This window comes from Dendronephthya gigantea, unplaced genomic scaffold (assembly GCF_004324835.1).
Source record: "Dendronephthya gigantea isolate DGI-Jeju-01 unplaced genomic scaffold, DenGig_1.0 000042F, whole genome shotgun sequence".
Taxonomy (NCBI): domain Eukaryota; kingdom Metazoa; phylum Cnidaria; class Anthozoa; order Malacalcyonacea; family Nephtheidae; genus Dendronephthya; species Dendronephthya gigantea.
In genome coordinates this window covers 1,248,013-1,269,312 of record NW_021163052.1, presented here as the reverse complement: position 1 = coordinate 1,269,312, position 21,300 = coordinate 1,248,013, and the positions used below count along the sequence as shown (strand labels likewise).

The window sequence follows — 21,300 nt, the reverse complement described above, 5'->3', positions numbered from 1 at the left end:
ATTTCTGAACTACGATTTGACTACACAAAAATGACAAAATATAGTCAAGAGTTTTATACAACCGGCCCCAGGCCAACCAAACACGGGAAACCATTGTTTTAATAAATTGTTTTATAAAATAACAATAATGAAGTAGCGTTCAAGTTTGATTTCAATTAGCGAATTAAATTTAAATTCCGTGTTTGGATGGCCTGATCCAAACACGGGCTTCCACCAATCAGAACACGCGTTATATACATCTTATTTTATAATAAAGAGTACTAACTAATAAATTGGATTTAATAACCTGAGCATGGAGTTATTTTCAACCAAATTTATCTACTTAAAAAAAAACATTGCAGCAAAGTGTTAAAATAGTAAATTGAAACATGGTCGTGGAGAGAGTGTATTTAGTTTCGAGTATGCAAACTTTGAGACATCGGATCTCTTGCATGATTAAGCAGTTATCCAATAGCATCTCCACATTAACTTACTCAAAGGTACTCTGTTGAAGTAGAGCACTAAATTTGTGCCCTCTAAAACTACCAAAACATCATATTATCGTAACTCATTATAGAGCTTTTTCAGACCATGTCTTCAATGTGGGATCTAAATGTATACCCAATTACGATGCGGGATCTAAATGTATACCCTTTCCCCTACTATTTTGCTAACTTACATTTAATAATACTTAATTAAGAGGTTAATTACTTCATAGCCCAATTAGCTTTAGATCAATGAAAACACCTAACTATTAAAAATGGTGTTATCTTGAAGTTAATGAGTTCACGGCAACCAGGTATATAATCCATCGTACTTATCGCTACTCTGGTTTAATAAATGAAAGTAATCACCAGACAAAGATTAAAGTTAAAGTGAAAGTTAATCTTTGTGTGGTGATTTCTTTCATTTATTAAACCAGAGTAGCGATAATTACAATAGTATTATCTTATTTGTCAATAATCAATCTATGCCCATGTTAATTTCTGCTTTTGCTCTCGCTGTGGCATCCTTGACGATTTCTAGCGCTATCTCCTTCATTTCATCTAAAACTTGATGCAGGGCCCTGTACACGAATTTGTACGGTGCTTCGATAGCTTTATCAACGCTCAACCAGGATGGAAATTCTTCATTGTTTTCGACACCACGTTCGGTATCAAACCTTCCGAGCCAGGATTTCACGTTTTCATTTGTCGGTTTCAAGAAGAATTTTTTCATGGCATCTTGGCGCTCGGGAGGCATCTTTTTAAATTCTTTGGAATCTTCTTTTGGAAATCCAAGTTGCGATCTATACAATTCTACACACTCAACAATGAGTTTAAAATCACTTCTTCTCGAACTCTCCGTCTTCCTTACCACTTTTCCAATGCATGAGTAAAATAGTGCAACCCACCATATTTTACCTAAAAAAAATAGTAATTAAAAGACCCAGGCTGTTCAGTTAAGCGCAAGAAAGTAGGTGTTCACGCATTTCTTTTTAAAAATCTAAAATGTAGCTTCTCATGCAGGGCAATTCTTTTTAGAAATCCAATTTTTTATATCATTAAGATATGGCTTTTTCGTTTTTAATGCGCGCAAATTTGTTATTTGAAGAAAATGCTTCGTCAAAATAAAAGATCACGTCTGCAGTGTGACAGCAATTTTAATTTACATGTTTATATAATTTACATTAAGAACGAAACGCATGTTTTGAGGTCTCATTTGAAAAAAAATTCGACTGCATTTAAACAGTTTTTTCCTTGAATGACTTATGATTTCTTTGCCCCATAAGTGACATAAGTTTAATTTTAATTTTTGTACCCAGATCGATCAGCTGAATGAGCACCAAGCTACTCAACTTTAAATAATTTACCTTTGAGAGCTGTGACCTTTCTTTCCAAAATATCCTTCGACAATACATTCATGGACAACAGAAAGCACTCGCTTTTACGAAAGGGTAGCCCGCGGTTGATTGCTTTCGTAAGGCGAGCGAAATCCCAGTGATATCGATAAAAATTGCTAATCAGGAAGACATCGTTGTCTTCAACCTTCGCTTCTTTTTCACTCAATTTGCTGAGGCAGTCTGCCTTGATTTTCTCCAGCATTTCAACTTCATTGAATTCTGCCTGTTTTGTTCGTCTCTCGTTTTGGTGATCCTGGTCAATTTTCGTGCGGACAAGGAAAAAAGGCTTATTCATTGATTTCACCTTCCTTGCCAATCTACCGGCGTGAATTGTAAACCTAACGGCAGTGATGATGATAAATGCATCGTACGTATCAATCTTGATTTTCTTGCCGTAGGTTTTAACATTAGGAAAGTTTTCCGTACCAAGACCAGGACAATCGACAAGTGTTATGTTTGGGTTATCTGGATAGTGATAATCTGTCATACCCATCGTTGTTTCCGTTAGTCCTGTTTTTGCTGCCTTAGAGTCCTTGTGTTCTACGATTCTGTGAAAAAATGACAAAATTCTTAAATTCCGTTCCGTCATGTTTTTGTACGTTCATGCATGTGTGGGGGAGGGGGCAGGTGTCCCCTCAGAAACATTTGAATCTAAAAAGGTTGGGCACATTTACTGAAATCAGTGACAAGACGGCCAATCAGTACTCGTGAATAAGGTAATTTTTAGGCATGCGTAATGTACGTATAATTAATATTACCCTCTAATGGCGTTTATAAAACTTGACTTTCCACACCCGGAGTCTCCGATGACGGCCAGACGTATCTTAACATCTTTCCATTTATGGATTTCTTTCTCAATCTCCTTCTGTGTGCCTTCAATGCCATTTTCTTGAATATTTCTTACTGTTGTATCCAAAAAATTTTTCAAATATTCTGGCCATGTCTCTGAATAAAGTAGGAAAAAACGACTATATTTCTTTTCATGCCCTGGGTAATTTCACACAATATTAAGTCTCAAGATGTACCTATCTCATACTAAAAAAGCGCCTATCGTATTAAGGGGAGATATAATTCAAACTATTACCTTTGTCGCCACTAATGTGTTCTTCCTTTTCAGTCAATGACAACTGGGCTAACTTTATATTCAGTCCTAAGTTGTTTTTTTCCGAACACTTTACAGATTTACGTGTAGGCAACTCGAATAGAATGTTGTTGTTTAGGCGACTAAAATCCCACTTCTCCGGCTTGACATTACTTATGAGAAATATTTCTTCCCCACAAATGCAACCCAGTAGTTGTTGCAATCTTTGCATATCTTCGCGAATTTCTTCCACTGTCCTGTTTTCGCTGAACATTCCTTGTTTGCTTGTTTTTTCGTTATCCACATAAACGTCGATGAAGGTTCTTATGATCACAAATGGCTTTCCGGTGCTTTCAAGCCGTAGAGCTAAACGCTTACTGTCAATGGTGAGTCTTGTCTTAGTGAATAAAAGAAACGCATGATATTGGCTTCCAAGCTTCAATTTATTGTAGTAGCTTTCTGTAGTGGGATAAGCTGCTGTGCCAAGACCAGGCAAGTCCCAGAGTTTGATGGTTGGATTGGTAGGGTGATCGAAGCATTTGGCTTCAGATGTTGTAGTTATGACGCTGGTTGCAGCAAGCTCTTTGTTGTTGTTCCTATAATTAGTATAATCAGAACAGTTCAACCGGCTCGTATATTAGTTCTGAAAGCGTCTAGATTGAATGCCGGCATTATTTTCAATGAAGATATGAAAACTTGATCTAAACATAGTTGAGATGTTATCACCATTTCTTACATCATTAAAAATGTTTTGTCTGGTCGTTAAATCTCTCGGAATCGTGTTATAAAATCGTAATTGTTAGCGGAACAGAATGGACTATTCGATTTTAAATAAGCAACTGACCATATGACCCAGAACAAATGTTGCAATAATACTACGCACATCTGCACATAGGCTATGTTACGAGTCCTGTTTTGTTTTTTTTATATCTATTTATTATTTAGTCACAGGGGCGGATCTAGGAATTTTCTTACCCTAATCAAAAATTTTCGGTCCGACTACCGCAGGTACATTTCTCCCTATTATTTTTTCGGAACGATTGGGGGGAGGGGTGCGCATTTTATTTTTAAAACAAAATTAATCATTATACATATTACAGATCATATTACACCGCACTATACGACAAACTATGCTTTTATAAGCTTTAAACTTCGACTTTCATGTTTCAACAAAGAAATTTGCAAAGCTGTGTGCTAAACTTGTTTGTTATGGCCGGCGCACACTAGAGCTATGTGCTTAGCAAAAAGTCATTCGTAGCCATTGGCGTCAGCCAGTTGCTCTTGTGTGCGGGCGACTTTTCAGGCGACTTTGGTCATTCGTGCCAGTTATGGCAAATATCTAGCATGTTTGATAATTTCTGCCTCGCGTGCCGAAATCTTTCCGTGTGCGGCAAACTGAAAGCTATCTGCTTATGGATTGTCTTAACAGCGCATGCGTAATATACGAATGTAAACATCCATGATGGCGGACAGATTGCAAAAACAAAATTATGGATGGAGTGAAGACGAAGAGGTGTTGTTATTTTTGTTGCTGTTGCGTCTAACTAGACTAGACGTCCGCTTTAAACACGGTTATCCAAGTGCTATTAATTATATTACCTGTTTGAGAAAGCTTACCAGTTATTTCTTCAATAGCGCCATTCCCCTTTCTCTCTATTTCTAAAATCTGTAGAATTCACATCGTATAAACACCTGTATTCTGGCAAAAGATCAACCAGTTTGTCATCCAATATGGCCTCAGCCACCAATTCGTTTTGCTTTGTTTGCACCGCTATCTTGGATGTTTACTTTCCTATATTACGCATGCGCTGTTAAGACAATCCATAAGCAGATAGCTTTCAGTTTGCCCCACACGGAAAGATTTTGGCACGCGAGGCAGAAATTATCAAACATGCTAGATATTTGTCCTAAGTGGCACGAATACCCAAAGTCGCCTGAAAAGTCGTCCGCACACGAGAACAACTGGCTTACGCCAATGGCCACGAATGACTTTTTGCTAAGCACATAGCTCTAGTGTCCGCCGGCCTTTAGATAAAAATGCTGACAGGAAAGCTTCGGTTGATGTAAACATTACATAATATGATATAATTATAATCAGCTCAAAATGACCTTTTGGTCTCACCGGGAACGGAAATATATGCAAATACAATAACAAACCTGGCTCATACATTTATCGTAGCACAAAACATATTGAGTTCATTATTATTGTAATAGATAGCTTCTATGAAAATCAACAGAATTATTTACCTTAATGCTGTACACTTCTTACCAGGAAGGGAAATTTCACGGCAGCATGTTGTTTGTGTCGTAAATAGCGGTATAAGAAGTTCTTTGACTGATTTGAAGCTCTTCGACTGATTTTGCATTTGCCGCGTGAAATTCCTTCGAAAGATCTGCCTTTTAGGAATCGAATCGCCGATCTAAGTGTCTCGTGCTCATAGACTGGCATTATCAATTCGTATAAGCGATCGATATTCGATAAAAAATATTTAGCAAATTTGAAATTTTGCGAACTAAAATGCTATTATTATTCCTATTGACTGAAGTTGACTATATTACCCCACGCAGCGAACTAGTCAAACGCATCAAGCCAATCAGAAGCCAGAATTTTTCTTTCGACAGCCAATCAGAACGCAAGAATATTACGCAATTTAGTCAACCCCCGGCAAACTTTAGTCAAAATGCGAATTGACCAATCAAATGGCTTGAATCTGCATCACATTAGTCAAAATTCACACAGTTATCGGCAAATCTGCACGCTGGCTCAAGCGATGCATGAGATATATAACTGGACTTACTGTAGAGCATTTGAAAATTAATATGCAGACTTCTGACGCTGTATGAAATATTTAAACTGGAGTTCTTGGAAGTTTTCTGAATTATCATATCTGTGCAATTTTTACCCTAGTCACGTGACTAGTTTGACTACCCCTAGATCCGCCCCGGCTGTGTATAACTATCTGCTAACAGGAATGTATCATTTATATAAAATTTTATATAAAATTTTCAAGCGCTACGTAGTACTGCCATGTTCTTAGCACAAATACGCGCAGAAGCATTCAATTTTGTTTCGCCCAGTCGACTCTCATCAAATCGAAAGTAAAATTTTACAAATCACAGTGATCGCGCGATAAGAAAAATTATTGTCTCAGTGCGCGGCCACAAGTTATACAAGCCACTACACAACCATGAAATTGACTCGTGTAATATCAGAACCCATTGTATATACGAAAAGAAATGATAAAAATTTTACTCAAGAAGCCCGGAAGTTAGAAATGCACTTTATATGTAAACGTGGAAGGGCAGGAAAAAGTTACCGGAAAGAATATATCTGCGCAAGGCATGGATTGTCAATTGATTTTGCATGAACACGTACCTTAATAAAGTGTTAATAAAGCTTGACTTTCCGCTTCCCGTCTCCCCGACTAAACCTATGTCTATCAGTTCTTCCATCACTGTTTCGAAGTCCAATAGCTTTTTACATAGCAACCGGGCTCTAATAACCCGCAACGCCTGTGACTCCATTGTGAAGCGGGCACGGATATTGAGCCCAGGCTTCCTGTGTTCGGTTTCTAATACTCAAAAGTACTTATATACAGGGTGTCGCAAAAAAGGACAACAATTATTATTCCACAATTAATATCATTCTTAAAGTTCAGGTAATTTAAAAATATATATGTTCTAATCGTATAGTTGAACTGCCAATACTCACAAGAGCTAAACTGATAATGGTGCGGCTCACAGCCGGACAACGTGTTTTAATAAACCGATTCAGCCCCATATGCAAAATACCGTTTCAATGTCTATTTATACTTTTTTGAGGTGCATTTTTGCCAGTGAATTTGCAATGATATTGTCGTCAGAACTCGTTACATTGTGCGTACATATGGTATTGTGTTCTGACAAGAAATCACATCTATCAAAAGTACACAAAAACAATGAAATGGTAATTTACATATGAGGATAAATTGGTCTATTGTGCCGTATGAGCACGATAGTACACTCAGTATACGGAGTGTTTCATATGTAATCGAGCCGAAAGCTGGTTCAGCGACTCTCCATTTTTTACACAAATATAAACCAAACTATTTATTGTTTATAAAACACTAGTGATCAGTTGTTTTTTTATTTCTATTACGAGATATATGTTGCGAAGAGTTTCTTGGTAAGGTAGGATGCTTTTCTAAAGGTTCGTTCTCATCATTTCCTTCCTCTTCTGTAGAAAACGCATCCAAAAGTATCAAGTCTTTCCCTATTGGATGAGTAGAACTATTCTGGTTTGTATTATTGAATCTATTCTCTGGAGCATTCCCTACATATTTTGCAATGCTCGGCAACTTTGTTACTGCTGAACCTTCTGCAACTCTTTTTTTCTCAGACATAGTATGTTTCTTTTTTCTGTCTTTTAATTCAGTTGTTTGGTTTATCATTTCCTCAAGAGAAGCAGTTCTACTCTCGTCATTTTTTTGACTTAACTGTTTATTCAACTCTTTCGTCCTTGTAAAAGATTCTTTAGTATCCTCAGAAGCAAATAAGTATTTTTTCTTACTTTGTTTAAGATGACTCATTTCATTAATTCTTTTCGTTTCTGAAAATAACTGTGTCCTATGAACTCCCTGCGAAATATTTTTTGATCCTAGTCGTTCCAAATTCGTAGTTTTTCCGGTAATGTTTTTAAGCTCTTCATTTATCACCATTGACAGGTTTTTTGAGAGACTTTTCTTATTATCATTTGATCCAGATTTGTTGATTATCGAAGAGAGATCACTCGTGTTTTTCTTCTCTGACAATTTATCAATATTTTTGGCCTTAGTAGTGTTTTTGTTCGCGTAGACGTTTGTGAAATTCTTTATCGTATGCTCGGCAACACTCGAGAGATTTCCCTCCTTAAGGTTTTCTTTTTTCAAATTATTTTGTTTTACCACATCAGAGGTAAGCGATGTTCTTTCATCTGTCCTTTCAGATTTATTTCTACTTTCCAGCTTATCGTTTTCGCTACTGTGCAATGAAGTGTTTTTAGCCTTTGGTTCGTCTTCGAACGCTTCCAAAAGCACTTTATCTTTGGCATTCTTATCGCCGCCATGTTTTCCTCGCTTTAGCATTTCCATTTTCAATTTTAGCAAAGATAATTTCCGAAGAAGAATTCGCTCTCTGGCATACATATGCTCGAGCTTCGCTTGATTGCTGAGATATTTTTTCTTTTTGTGCTTTCTCTTTTGAGACTTCTTTGCCTTAAATGGCTTCGTTTTGTTCTTCGCAGAACTACTTTGATGAAGAACATCAACTGCTTTCTCATGTCCTAGGTTCCCATTTTCCTTATGATTGTGAACCTTTGATTTTTCGCTTTGCTGAACTTTATCAGCAGTCGGCAAAACTCTCGAAGCATCACCCTCAGGTCTGGGCTGCTTTACCTCGTGGATTTTTACATTCGATCTCGCATAAATATATGCAATTTGCGGTCTGTATCCGCTGGTTCGCGCGGTCACGACCTCACAGAGGGTCTGGTTCTTGCAGGTCACAGAGAAGCAGTGGTTGCTAAGCATAAACGCCAGGTCACATGACTTGGCAATGCAGCATACACGTAAGCACTCTTGCATGCTGGGTAGTACTCCTCGGTCGCGAAACTTGCCGGCTGTAATTCCTCCCCGTAAAGTGACGTTGTACATTAACTCGCTGTTCGTGCAGTAATGATCGCTGTCCACGCTTGGCAGACTTGGGGATGGAATTTGAGGAAGGTCCGATGATGTTTCATTCTTTGTAACGCTGAATGCTGCTGAAAACAGAATGAATCATAGTTTTATTAGAATGATCTCCAACTGTCTTAGGGGCTGTTTACATGAGCCCGGTTACCCGAGCCTCAACGAAGCGTGAGAGGACTTTGAGGTATTGCAATAAGTCTTTATGACACCAAAAAAGCACATGCTATTGTTGCCGGTGATTATACGACTGCCAGGATTATGTTATCTGCTCATTTCAATACCTCAAAATCGTCTCACGCTTCATTGAATCTCGGGTACCCGGGCTCATGTAAACAGCCCCTTAAGGTTTGTTCAACCATCCAAGTATGTCTGATTCATTTGTGAGCACAAAAGAGTTGATTGAGTTCTTTGAGAATTTCAAATGGCTTCCAATTTTATTCCAGGATCATAACTGTCAACTTACTATTATACCAGGGAGTGAATAAAAAACTTATGCCTTTTATGCGCGAACATGCCACACGGCGGCTGATATTTGTTCAGAGTTGACTATAGTTAATCATTAATTAATTTACCTCAAAAATCATATTTTTAGAATGAACTCTTTAAAATGCATCCTATCGTGCGAAATTCAATAAACTGTATGAATTTCGTTATCCCGTGTTGGACATAAGGGAATTGTATTATTACGAAAGATATAAGTTCACGTTCAGATTTGAATGAGGAAGGCATCACTCATGCATGCACCCTTTCAAAAGAACAAGAGACAAAAGAATGTCCATTGTGCATGACATTCTCCGCTAATTATGGGGAGTACTCTGTTTACGATATGCAAATTACGTAAGTCATTGCGAAATATCTTCAATTTCTGCCGTTTGTACAGTCCTTACACAAGATGTTTTAAGTGAGAGATTGCGTTTAAAGAGATTAAACGTAGATTGCGATCGCCGGTCTTGTTAAAGACTAATCTTCCGAGATCTTCAATATGCTGATATTTTCGTTAACGAAAGTCGCCTGTCGGTCTAAATATATTCAATATGAAGCCGTTTTCATGCGAACAGTTCAAATGTACTTGAGGAATTTGGCAAGAAAGACGACTGTGTGGAAGGTATTTTGGTGCGAATGCAAACGATGAAACGAGTGTCGATATACAAAGATATGTATGGTAAGTCAGGATTTAAATAAGCTCGTTGCTTTCCTTCCAAGTTGATTTCCTCATATCAACCGAATTTGAATATTGCCAAAAAGGTGATTTCCTTGCAACTAAACACAAGGATTTAATTCCCATTCTCGTGTCTGCATTTTACACATAATGTATGGGATCTCAAAAGGTGATACGACTAATAAGTTGGACAGTTGCACTTGCATCTGGCTTATGTTCGGTAGCGAGACTTTAAGCCAATTTAAACGTGATTCTTATGCATGTTCTGAAGGCATGTACAATGAGAGGTGTCTCTGATAATAGGGTCTCTAGTGTTTTTAAGTTGATTTGGCACGTGAGAAATCATATACTGGCTCAACACTCATACTAATGTCGAGTCTAATGGAACATTATTCATTATGGTTTTTAACGAATAAATAACAATGGTGCAAACAATAATACTTGATGATTTTGTCCGATATTCATTCAAAGCAAATTACTTTATTCCGCTATACCTCAAAGGCTTCATACATTATTATTAGCTTTATTACCTTTTCCATGATGTTTGTGCACCAATTTTTCGCCATCATGAGAACTGTGATGACGTCTCTCTCTCATGACGTAAGATATCATGGGTTTAAATCCGGTTCCCGGTGACCGGACTTCCTGACATCCTTCCTCCGTATGACAGCGGACTGTGAAGCACGTGCCATTGATCATAAAGGCGAGGTCGCAGTATCTTTCCATACAGCAAACGCGTATGCACTCCGCCATGTCGTCAACTGGTCCAAACGCCTTGTATTTCCCGGCATACCTTCCACCGCGGAGAGTGACGTCATATGATATGACGTTTGACTTGCATATTTCGCTTTGTCTGCGAAGACTCACTGAATTTACTGTAAAAGAAATTTAATTTTACGTGGAATGCAATATTACGTTCTTTTCAAAAGAGAAAGGGCATATATTTTTGCAATGAAAACGATTAGGCCAGACAGCAGGGTTTTGTTAGGGAAATTTATCACTGCACAAAACGGGAAAGAAATGCGAAAGTTTATGTAAATATCACTCTCAGTCTCAGGAAAACTTTTAGTAGCTAATTTGTGCTGATTTTACAACATTCTTCATGAAGAATTTTGAATTTTACCACTAAACAAAATCTCTTAATTATCACCAAACAAACCTTAATTCTTAGCGCACAAAATCTATTTCATGACTACACAAATCTTATCTATCACTGTACAATCAATCAATGCTGCTCATAATGATTAAATACATGAAGCTGGGGAAATGTCTAGGGAAACCTAGGTCTCGTGGAGAGATTGAGTTATTGCATAATGATCTAGTTATTTCGTATTGACAAACCTTCTTCATTCCTGCTTGTAATGAACGATATTTCTGGGCTGAGGTGATTCAGCATAACCGAATTTTTGGCGGGAATGGTTTGGCAGAGTCTCATTGTCTTGCAGGTCACGCCATAGCACTTCCTTTCTATCATCAGCGCTACATCACATGACATCTCTCCGCAACACAGCCGAATACAGGCCGACATGTTGGCGGATTGTGAAAGCAGTTTAAACTTTCCCGCGTCGTAACCGCCCAGCAGTGTTTGGTTGAATTGCACGGCTCCATTCTTGCACATTAACTTTGAAGTTTTGCCTGGTGCCGAGCTCAACGCACGAACTGCAATCAGATAAATAAACAACGATATGTTACCAAGCGCAAGCTTTGAATCACAAAAAATTAACGTATTTCACTTAGCGGAACAGAATTTTAGAGAAAGGCACATTAATTTAACCACACGCACAGAACCTGAAAATTTATAGGTTTTTCACATCGACATGACACTATTGTATTCTGAATAATATCATCAGATTTTATTGCAAAAGGCTTGCATCATATTTGACTATCAAATGGTGCATGTATGATATTGCTATTAGCTACAGCTGTATATAGTATATGCTGCAAAGGGCAAATGTCTTTTTCACGTAGGGGAGAACCAATAGGGGCAGCTGCCCCTAGCGAGGAAACCAGAACCTTTGCCAGGAATCAGGAATAATTCTTACCTGTTTGCTGTTCTTCCGCTATGACTTTAGTTCGGTTCACTCTCGTGATGTGGGTACGGAATTCCTGGTTAATGACCTTCATACTTTTACATCTCTCCTTATCCAAACACCTCACCATGAAGCAATGCTTGTTGACCATCAACGCTAGATCGCAGCCCTCTCTGACACAGCAAAGCTTTGCACAAACGTCAATGTTATCAACATGGCCGACTGCGGTGAAGTTTCCCGCCCGAAGTCCACCTTTTAACGTGACGTTGTGTTCCACCGATGTCTGAAAACACTTCAATCTTTCTGGCATGAATTTTTGAAGATAAACTGAAAATGAAAAGTATTAGAGACAAACTTCAGTGTCAAAACTAAGCCAGTAAATGACTTTGGCAAATCGTTGCTACCTTTGGGCTAGCTGTTTACAAAACACTATCTCGACTACACATAGTCCGTATGTCATACGTGTGTGTGTAAGGAAGATATGCCTGATTACTGGAACTTTACTTTAAAGATTAACCTGATATATGCGGGGTTTTCCTTATAGTATTATCTTTATCATTAAGCCCCACTTAAGCACATCCGGTCGTAATGTAAACAAACGCTTTCAAAGATAAAAAACTGACATATTGAGTGGGTGTTTGGAAGATTCACTAAGATATATAAAGCTTATGCCTGGTTTCCATTTAGTCGTGAGTGTCGTGAACATGTCAAGCTGGCTGATGTGATAGAATATGTCTATACGTGTGCAGTCAACAATGACAGATTTGAATAGAAGAATGAAGACGAAGTTACATCCCGGCAATTTCTCATCGGTCAAAATGACATGTTCACGACATTTACGACCAAATGGAAACCATGCTTTAGTTATACGTTGGTATCAAAAGCTAACCTTCGCCTCTGAAGTCGACCTTGGATATTATTAGGGCTCTCGGAGCATTTTTTGCCGGTACAACATGACAGAGTTCTTCGCTGAAGCATTTCACCCCGTAGCAGTTTTTGCCAATCATGAAAGCCACATCACAGCCTTTCTCTTGACAACATAACTGAATGCACAACTCCATGGCGACATATTGAGCTAGTTTATGAAAATATCCTGCTTTGATCCCACCTCGTAATGTGACATTTCGACGCACGGGGCTCGTCTCGCACGAGTCGCTGAGGTTTGAAGATTTCGTTGAGCGATGTTCTGTAACTGGATGAAGAAATGTTAATAATTGTTTAAGTGTTTTTGTTGTTCATTTAAGTCTGTTGAGACAACTCATTTATGTCGGATACAATTCACTTCTGATGGATGTTTAATAGTCTATTGCCTTACAATGTATGTCGGAGCAAATCAACTAAATGCAGTACTGTTTTATTAATACCAGGTTGCTTTCAATATGTCTGAAGTGAATTGGATCCGACAGGATTAGATCGCGTGAACAGACCTTCACAGTGGCTCAGCCCCCCCCCCCTGCCCGGGATAGACTGATAGTAATAGAACTATGCCAGACAAAAATAATTTATATGATGTTGCGGTCAGCCATTTCCTGTATATAGGCTAAGAATGATCTGCATTATTTTGTCAAGATCTGGATGACTCAAGTATTAGCAAGGCCTTGTTCAGGCAACATTGTCTTTGAAACTTCCGTTATACAACTTATGACAACTGCCATCTACTCAGGACATAGTTTTCATTGCATAATGAGAGTTGTTTAGAGTGTGTATATTAAGCCGTAGAACATTTTGTTGGTTGATTGGCCCTCCAGAGGGATGACACAGTAAAGACAAATATAATAAAAAACTCTACCAATGTTCAAGCATTTTTAGAGACTTCGCTTACAAATGTATATATCTACCGTACGAATATACGTTTGGCTACCTAATTAAGAAATACTGTGGTCATTAAATGCGTACTTTGATAGCAGAAACAATGATTTATCTCACCTTTCTTGCCGTCACATGTAAGACAAACCAAAATCACTAATATCACTGCGAGCAAATAACACGAATTTCGCTTCATGTCTCATTGTGAAGAATCGCGTAAATTGAAAACATGTATCTCCAAAAATGGATCTTTCACTTCGCCCCAACAATCTCAAGGCATTTTAAGTCATTTCCATGCGAAATCAGGCCATCTTGAAGGGTTTCTTAGAGATATATTTTCCTTGTAATCCCGCGATGTTTTGTATATATAAAGTCTAGCATAGCGGCTGTAAAAAAATTACTGGTTGTTCTTTATTCTACGTCAAAACTCGACAGGTACGAGTCAGGAGACGAAAAACAATTTGCAGGTACAGGTTACCAGTTCCCAGCCCGAGTGATGAATCTTTCGTAACGCTTCCACAAAGTATCGCGTGATTGAAAGGAACTACTAACACTGGATAGTGGGGTCTCATGATAGTTTTATTCGTGTGTCCTTTCCTTAGGCCTGTTTCAAACGTCGAACTTTTCATGTGCCGAATCGAATGCAAATGAACTTCAGCTCATTAACATTATGTTTGGCACATGAAACGTTCAATGTCTGAAATATGCTTGGCTTCCTTATACAAAATGAATTCCGTAAATATTTGAGCAGAGATTGTTATTTTCAAAGTAGAGATTGTTATTTTCAAAGCAGATATTGTTATTTTCAACAGGATATACACGCTGAGTCTATTGTTAAAAACACAGGCATCGTTTTGATACTGCATTCCTTCCCAGAAGAAAATTTCTCTAACTCTAGGTTTTTCAGAAAATTACAGTATTTCAGTACTTCTGTATTCCAGTATACTTGGGTATTTCAACAGTAGTTGGGTATTTCAATATAGCTACTTATTTCACCAACATGAAAATTTGGCTTTGTAATTTCCCCCGAGTTATTCCTGTGACCCGCTGAAAAGTGGCCTGAAATCTTATATGCATACAGTGAACATTATAAGGAACAATTATCATAGGTTATTAATTTTTATGATCACTGTAGACGGCCGCGTCTCGTAGAACAAGCAAGTGGACGGAATATTGTGCTTAGACATTGAAATTGTGCAAGTAAGCTATTTTCGAATTCAATTCAATTACGCACTCACTCGGCAATGAACAAAGATAAAAATTCCTTTCATTCAAACGATGCTGTTTATATAATTATATATATATAAACCATTTGATAACGTCTTGTGTTCTCTAACAAATTAATGAATCTACGAGAGATTAGCTCTTACCCGAAGCATATCGCTACTTTGTTAACTAATTTAATACTTAGACAATGGTGTATATAGTTCAAATGATTTGAGTGGCAAACATGGCAACGAGAAACGAAGAATTCGGAGAAGTCGAAATCGAAGTGGGGGACCAGCTACTTTATTCGGAAGAGCAGAGAGGTGTTGAAGTAAAGATAGCTATTATCGGAAAAAACGGAAGTGGTAGATTCAGTTTTGTTAATGCTATTACAGGGTATGTAATAAAGATCACTGGTTAGCGTCACCAACTAGTAATAACTGCTATAGCATGCAATTTAGTGTTGTCTTCATATTAACAGCAATATTTGTGCAAACAATGTACAAGAATCGTCCGACCTTCCTTTGATATTCTGGCGCTTACGACATCAGCCAAAACTCAAAGTCGTCGAGTTTTCGAGTTCGAGTTTATTGATTAATTTCTTATTCAAAAGCCCATCGAATTTCGTCAGATGGCGTAGGCAAAAGCGCTGAGCAAGCTTTCGCGGTTTGGCGCGAAAATGACGAATCTTGTACTTGAATCGTTCGTGCTCGTAGTCACTGCCAAGGCTCCCTACTTCCCTAGTTAATAAATGTTATTTACAAAAGTACTTTGTGGATCCTTGGTAGATTAGAAGAGGAAATATCACTGCTTTACTATTTTGTTTTTGGCCTGTCATTATAGTTGATATATGTACGGTATGTTCATATAGTGAGCGCTATGAACATTGCATGTATAATTATTGCTCTCTGCTGTGCCATACAGCACGTCTTAGACTTTTATGATTGTTTTCGCAACAATAAAGTAGATATATAATGTTTTTTATCGTTTGTGTTTGTATTAATGGTAGGCTACCATTAATAATTGGTAAGACAAATTCTTTGTGACCGATATGGCTAATATCTTCCTAATCGCGGTGTTATATTTCTTTCCACATTTCACATAAGCTAACAACAAGAAGCGATCAAGTAACCAGTGGACCAAAAACCACATAAATAACAATCATGTATAATTATTCGGAGAAAAATATAATTATTTCGACTGAGATGTATTGCCTTTCATCAGCCCTACGTCAATTAATATTCACATTGAACATTTATATTCAGATGAGATAAGATTCATTTAGCCAATTGACTGGTCGTATTTGCCATTTTCCGGCAAATATTACCATGGTCGTATTTGCCATTTTCCGGCGAATATGACCATGGTCGTATTTGCCATTTTCCGGCAAATATGACGATATGCATGGTCGTATTTGCCATTTTCCGGTAAATATGACCATGGTCGTATTTGCCATTTCCTGGCGAATATGACCATGGTCGTATTTGCCATTTTCCGGCGAATATGACCATGGTCGTATTTGCCATTTTCCGGCGAATATGCATGACACCGGTCGTATTTGCCATTTTCCGGCGAAAATGACCACGATCGTATATTTGCCATTTTCCGGCGAATATGACCATCGTCGTATATTTGCCATTTTCCGGCGAAAGTATGACCACGGTCGTATATTTGCCATTTTCTAGCGAATATCACCACGGTCGTATATATATAGACCAATTGCGAAACTTAGTAACCGCGCCTTCGCATAACATGGAAGCGAGGCTTTGATAGATTTTGCACCAAATATATATCGCCAAATTTTGCACAAATAAGAGGAAGAAAAATGAAATAAATTTTCAAGACTTGAGACGAAATAGTTTGGAAAAAACTGAATTTTTACCTGAGTTTGTGTCGGCCTTTTCCATATTTCCCCGACGAAAGCAGCCGAAAAAATTAATGAAAACATCACAAAAACGCCTCAAATGAAAGGCAAAACTCCCTCACCTGAAAACTATGATAACAACGATGAAACCGAGCTTTAAAGGTATCGAAAAATATGTAAACCAAAGGCGAAAACCGGGATATAACTCGGCGGATAGCTTTGTACGGCAAAAAATACAAATATTGTTTTTTGCATAATAAGCCTCGCTTCCATGTTATGCGAAGGCGCGGCTACTAAGTTTCGCAATTGGTCTATATATATATATATATATTTATCACATACTTGTGCCTTTATCAGGGCGATAACAGGGTGACATAAAAACGATATCGTCACTGATATCGCTTTTTGTCACTGATATCGCTTTTTGTCCCGCTGCATTTGCCGCTGTCAAAACAAAGATGGCTGACTCGAGCAGTTCGAGGTTTGTTTCAGTCGATGTCGATTGCTTTATAGAAAAAAAGGAAGTATGTGATAAACAGGTTATCACAATCGGGACGAGGTGATATCAGTTTTATCGCTTTCAGGACGATATCATAAATGACCCTCGTTCGCTGCGCTCACTCGTGACATTTATGATATCGTCCCTCAAGCGATAAAACTGATATCACCTCGCCCCTCATGTGATAACCTATACATATATATATATATATATATATATATATATATATATATATATATATATATATATATATATATATATATAAAATGGCAAATATACGACCATGGTCATACTTTCGCCGGAAAATGGCAAATATACGACGATGGTCCCAAGTGCAGGAGTCACCATTGCGCTCTGGTGATAGCCGGGAGGGCACATTGTTTTACACATGTTATATATATATATATATATATATATATATATATATATATATATATATATATATATATACACCCATTTGCAAAAACGTTGGCCGCAGATAGATAGATAGATAGATAGATACTCGAAGTCTAATTAGAATTGCATATGAATACATTTGCATGGGATTTTGATCTGATTCTGCTGCCCATATTGTCAACAACAATAAATAAATTCGTTACACCCGATTCTCTGTCAATGTTGTTGAATAGTTTAAACAATATGGGCAGCACGACAACGGTTCAAAGCTGTTAAACCGCATGCTCAGTCCTTTGAACAGTAAAGGGTAAAGACTATTTACACAAGCATGTTTCCAATGAGCCCGTAGTTGACTTTGCCTATATGCTTGACTAATTTGGTTTAAAAGCAATTAATGCAAAGCGCATGTTATATAAATTATATATGTATGTTAAATCAATATTTTCTGCAGATTTTCCGGGTTTGGTTTGATCATTCTAAGTGATTAGCGTCGATAACTCTTTATATAAACCTGCATAATTTTTTTAAAGGGTAAAAGATAGCGACGAGGCCGCAAAACCTACAGAACGTACTGATTCGAAGCACGAAAACAAAAGAATACTTTGGTACAATCCGCCTGGAAAGCAAAATATATTTTTCTGGATACTACCTAGTATTGATAATGAAACACCTTCTTGTTATCGACGCTACTTCGAATCTGTAGATGTTGAGATGTACGACGTGTTTCTTATGTTCATCTGTGCTTCGTGCGAAGATCATCAAGTGCTTTTGTTAATCGCGGAGGAAATTAAACACCGCAAGAAGCCAGTCGTGTTTGTTCACGTTCTGCAAGGCGGTTCAAGGAGAGGACTCCGCCGGCCAACTCCGCCGCAGAATCCGGGCCTGGTTCAAGAGATTGGTTCTGAAGTGTATTGTATTGATATCCATCAACCAGGAGAGTGTGATTTTTACAAGCTTACGAAAGCGATCGCTAACGGTTTGCCTTCCCCGAAAAAGGAGTGTTTTAATAAAATTCCGAAAATTGGCGAATTATTTGCCCTGGATCGTTTTAATCGCTTTGTGAAAGGTATGAAATGTATGAAATTCTTGTGTATTCACTGTGATTTAGCACTATAGTGTATTGCCAATTATTATTATCAAAATAGGGAATTTCAATATATATACGTTTTATCCGTTTTCTTGTCAAAAAAATAAATAATGATGTTTAGCAAAATCTAGTATGATTGTAAATTCGTTCCAATATAACCAGTGTGGTGTAACAACTATCGCGTCAAAATATTAATGTAGTGTAACAACTGCCTGAAATACTTTTCTAGAAAAAGAAGAAAAAAAAATTGTTCCTAGTGGTGATGAATTAAAAGAGTTACTTCAGAAGAATGGAATCACTGGAATTCAACAAATGATGGACGAAAGATTGAAAACGTGGAAAGATGTTATAATCAACCTCGCTATTCTCGGAGATTCTGGTTCTGGGAAATCAAGCTTTATTAATGCTATAAGAGGGTAAAATATTGTATATTGCAACACACAAGAAAGATCCAGACATAATATATTATGACATACTATACTTTACTATATAATCTTCGGATCGGTTATATAATATAACCTAAACTAATGTTAATAATGAATAAACTTTTATTAAATTCTTCTCACAAATTCTCTCCTATATCCCCCTTTATTATCACCACTCCCCGTACACAGTTAGTTGCTCAGCCAATCAGATCGCGTATAATATATATTCCTCGATCTATTATATATTCTTTTTCAAATCACCAGGTTGAGAAGCTCCCATCCACTTGGAGCAGAGACAGGTTCCACGGAAACCACCAAAGTGCCATCATCCTACGAACATCCAACGAACCCGAATATCCGTTTTTGGGATCTTCCTGGAGTTGGAACACCAAGTCGTCCCGAATTCATAAAGTTCTGTAAAGAAATAAAAATTGAACTTTACGATACTTTCCTGATTATCGTCTCAAAGAGGTTTACAGAATTTCATCGCCAGTTTGCAGAGACTTTAACATCCATGGGCAAGCCATTTTTCTTTGTCCGCTCCATGATCGATCAAGCAATCGAGGCAGAGAGGCATGATTACGGGGATACGCGCGATGAGATGAGGACAATGGAGAAAGTGAGGAAGGAGTGTACCGAAAGTTTGAAGGGAATGAAGCTCAGCGAAGAGGACATTTTCCTTATTAGTAACCATCATCCTGATAAGTGGGATTTTGATCGTTTGAAGAAAGCTATCTTCGATAAGTTACCGTCCAATTTGAAAGAGTCCTTTATTCTTTCTATGCGTTTCTTTTCTGAAGAAGTTTTGTGCGCTAAGATTAAAGTCCTTGGAGGTATGTGTAGCATTTGTACTCTCCGGCCCGCACATTATAGTTTCCTATTTTACCAACTGCTATTGGAGAACATTGCAAAATGGATGTTTATAGTGATTTTCAACTCCAGCAATATACATTCATATTTACCTCATATTTACCAACCACTCGAAAAAAAAGCCGTGTACACCCGCTTCGCTAAGACCTTGAATGTAATAATAGTTCACCCAGTTCCTTGCTGTTTTAGTGCAAAAATTATCGCAAGAGATTATTGGCAATCTTCTAGCGTGGCTCGCAAATAGAGGGTAATGGTGCTGTTGACATAGTTTCGTAGCTTAATTTCTTTCTTATTATATTTGCACAATAAGCACAATTAATGAGCAAGGACCCCTTTATGATTACCTCGTCTCTCAATCGTTCGGCGCAAACAGTTAGCGACAATAGTATTCTTTTAACAATTTACTAATACAGTTAGTTTTTTGGAGCCAATGATCTATGGGTCTACTACAATAGTGGGATCGGAGAACTTGTTATGACCTGGTTCAATTCTCTTATCACGGGCTTAACCTAAAGTTGAGAGCATTTGAAACACTCTTAAATGCCTTGCAGCTACCAGCGAGCGACCATGCAGCGCAATCAACAAGGCATAATAAATATTACCGTATTTCATTTGCCATATGAAATTTACTTTCATTTTGCAGAAAGGAGATGGATGGATTCAATAGCCTCTATTGTAACCAAACTTGGCTTGGGGCCATTTTCCCTTTTCATCGATAGGAAACGTATCAAAAAAAGAATTAATTTCTACCGAGAACAGCTTAGATTTCCCGAAACTGGGTCCGAGGAATTCCAGAAGTTGTCAGAAGAACTACAGAGAAGAGTAGAGAAATTTGACCTGGAAAGAGTGGATATGTCTGGCCAAGATACTTTGGAGTGGATGAAGTCCTTTGATTCCGCTAACGAGTTCAACATAAGAATATATGGACCTTTTATCGCAACGAACAGACCGTTCATGTTTGTAGATCTCTTTTTGGATCAAGTCCTGCAGGAAATGGAACTTGCAGCAAAGGCGATTTTAGCAGAAACAGCTGCATGCAAATGATGATGAATAAGACAGTTCATATTGACATGACTTGATGATGGTGGTCATTACTTATTAAAATATTAAAAAATCGACTTATATAACAGGTATCGATAATAGTATTAATGTATATTCATTGTTCAAGCATGAAGAACCTTAACCGAATAGCACAAAAAAACTTAGCAAATTCAGTCAAGGTTTCACAGTTAATTCGATTTTCAAAAAATCATGTGATCGTATGATTAATGTAAGACTACATGAGGCTTAAGTATATATATAGACTAAGCTGTAACT

At 37.7% G+C, this 21,300-nt stretch overlaps 3 protein-coding genes across 4 annotated transcripts; 1 reads left to right on the top strand and 2 right to left on the bottom strand.

Annotated features, from left to right (window-relative positions):
• Positions 1-838: 838 nt before the first annotated feature.
• LOC114526870 (interferon-inducible GTPase 1-like) lies at positions 839-2,675 on the bottom strand. Its single transcript, XM_028548398.1, has 3 exons — positions 2,620-2,675; positions 1,832-2,409; positions 839-1,382 (listed from the first exon to the last, which is right to left on the bottom strand). Exons 2-3 carry the CDS (start codon positions 2,352-2,354, stop codon positions 943-945), a joined length of 963 nt encoding a protein of 320 aa, XP_028404199.1. The 5' UTR covers positions 2,355-2,409; positions 2,620-2,675; the 3' UTR covers positions 839-942.
• Positions 2,676-6,550: 3,875 nt separating this feature from the next.
• Positions 6,551-14,066, bottom strand: LOC114527001. Of its 2 annotated transcripts, none has more exons than XM_028548559.1 (6): positions 13,757-14,066; positions 12,720-13,022; positions 11,843-12,157; positions 11,142-11,459; positions 10,331-10,675; positions 6,551-8,715 (listed from the first exon to the last, which is right to left on the bottom strand). In XM_028548559.1, the coding sequence occupies exons 1-6, from the start codon at positions 13,830-13,832 to the stop codon at positions 7,049-7,051; spliced, it is 3,024 nt and encodes a 1,007-aa protein (XP_028404360.1). In that variant the 5' UTR covers positions 13,833-14,066; the 3' UTR covers positions 6,551-7,048. The 2 variants fall into 2 exon arrangements, with proteins under 2 accessions (XP_028404360.1, XP_028404361.1); XM_028548560.1 differs by having other exon boundaries at positions 6,551-8,712.
• Positions 14,067-14,775: 709 nt separating this feature from the next.
• On the top strand, positions 14,776-21,300 carry LOC114526965 (interferon-inducible GTPase 5-like). Its single transcript, XM_028548516.1, has 6 exons — positions 14,776-14,836; positions 15,048-15,238; positions 18,132-18,667; positions 18,918-19,104; positions 19,378-19,946; positions 20,627-21,300. Exons 2-6 carry the CDS (start codon positions 15,087-15,089, stop codon positions 21,025-21,027), a joined length of 1,845 nt encoding a protein of 614 aa, XP_028404317.1. The 5' UTR covers positions 14,776-14,836; positions 15,048-15,086; the 3' UTR covers positions 21,028-21,300.

Excerpts from the sequence above, each read along its gene's own strand:
- LOC114526870 (XM_028548398.1), bottom strand. The coding sequence starts at position 2,354 with ATGGGTATGACAGATTATCACTATCCAGATAACCCAAACATAACACTT. Across the intron at positions 1,383-1,831 it reads AAAGGTCACAGCTCTCAAAG|GTAAAATATGGTGGGTTGCA; the intron begins GTAAATTATTTA and ends TATTTTTTTTAG.
- LOC114527001 (XM_028548559.1), bottom strand. The coding sequence starts at position 13,832 with ATGAAGCGAAATTCGTGTTATTTGCTCGCAGTGATATTAGTGATTTTG. Across the intron at positions 13,023-13,756 it reads TACATGTGACGGCAAGAAAG|TTACAGAACATCGCTCAACG; the intron begins GTGAGATAAATC and ends TTCTTCATCCAG. Across the intron at positions 8,716-10,330 it reads GCACAAACATCATGGAAAAG|CAGCATTCAGCGTTACAAAG; the intron begins GTAATAAAGCTA and ends TTCTGTTTTCAG.
- LOC114526965 (XM_028548516.1), top strand. The coding sequence starts at position 15,087 with ATGGCAACGAGAAACGAAGAATTCGGAGAAGTCGAAATCGAAGTGGGG. Across the intron at positions 15,239-18,131 it reads TTTGTTAATGCTATTACAGG|GGTAAAAGATAGCGACGAGG; the intron begins GTATGTAATAAA and ends ATTTTTTTAAAG. Across the intron at positions 18,668-18,917 it reads TTTTAATCGCTTTGTGAAAG|AAAAAGAAGAAAAAAAAATT; the intron begins GTATGAAATGTA and ends ATACTTTTCTAG.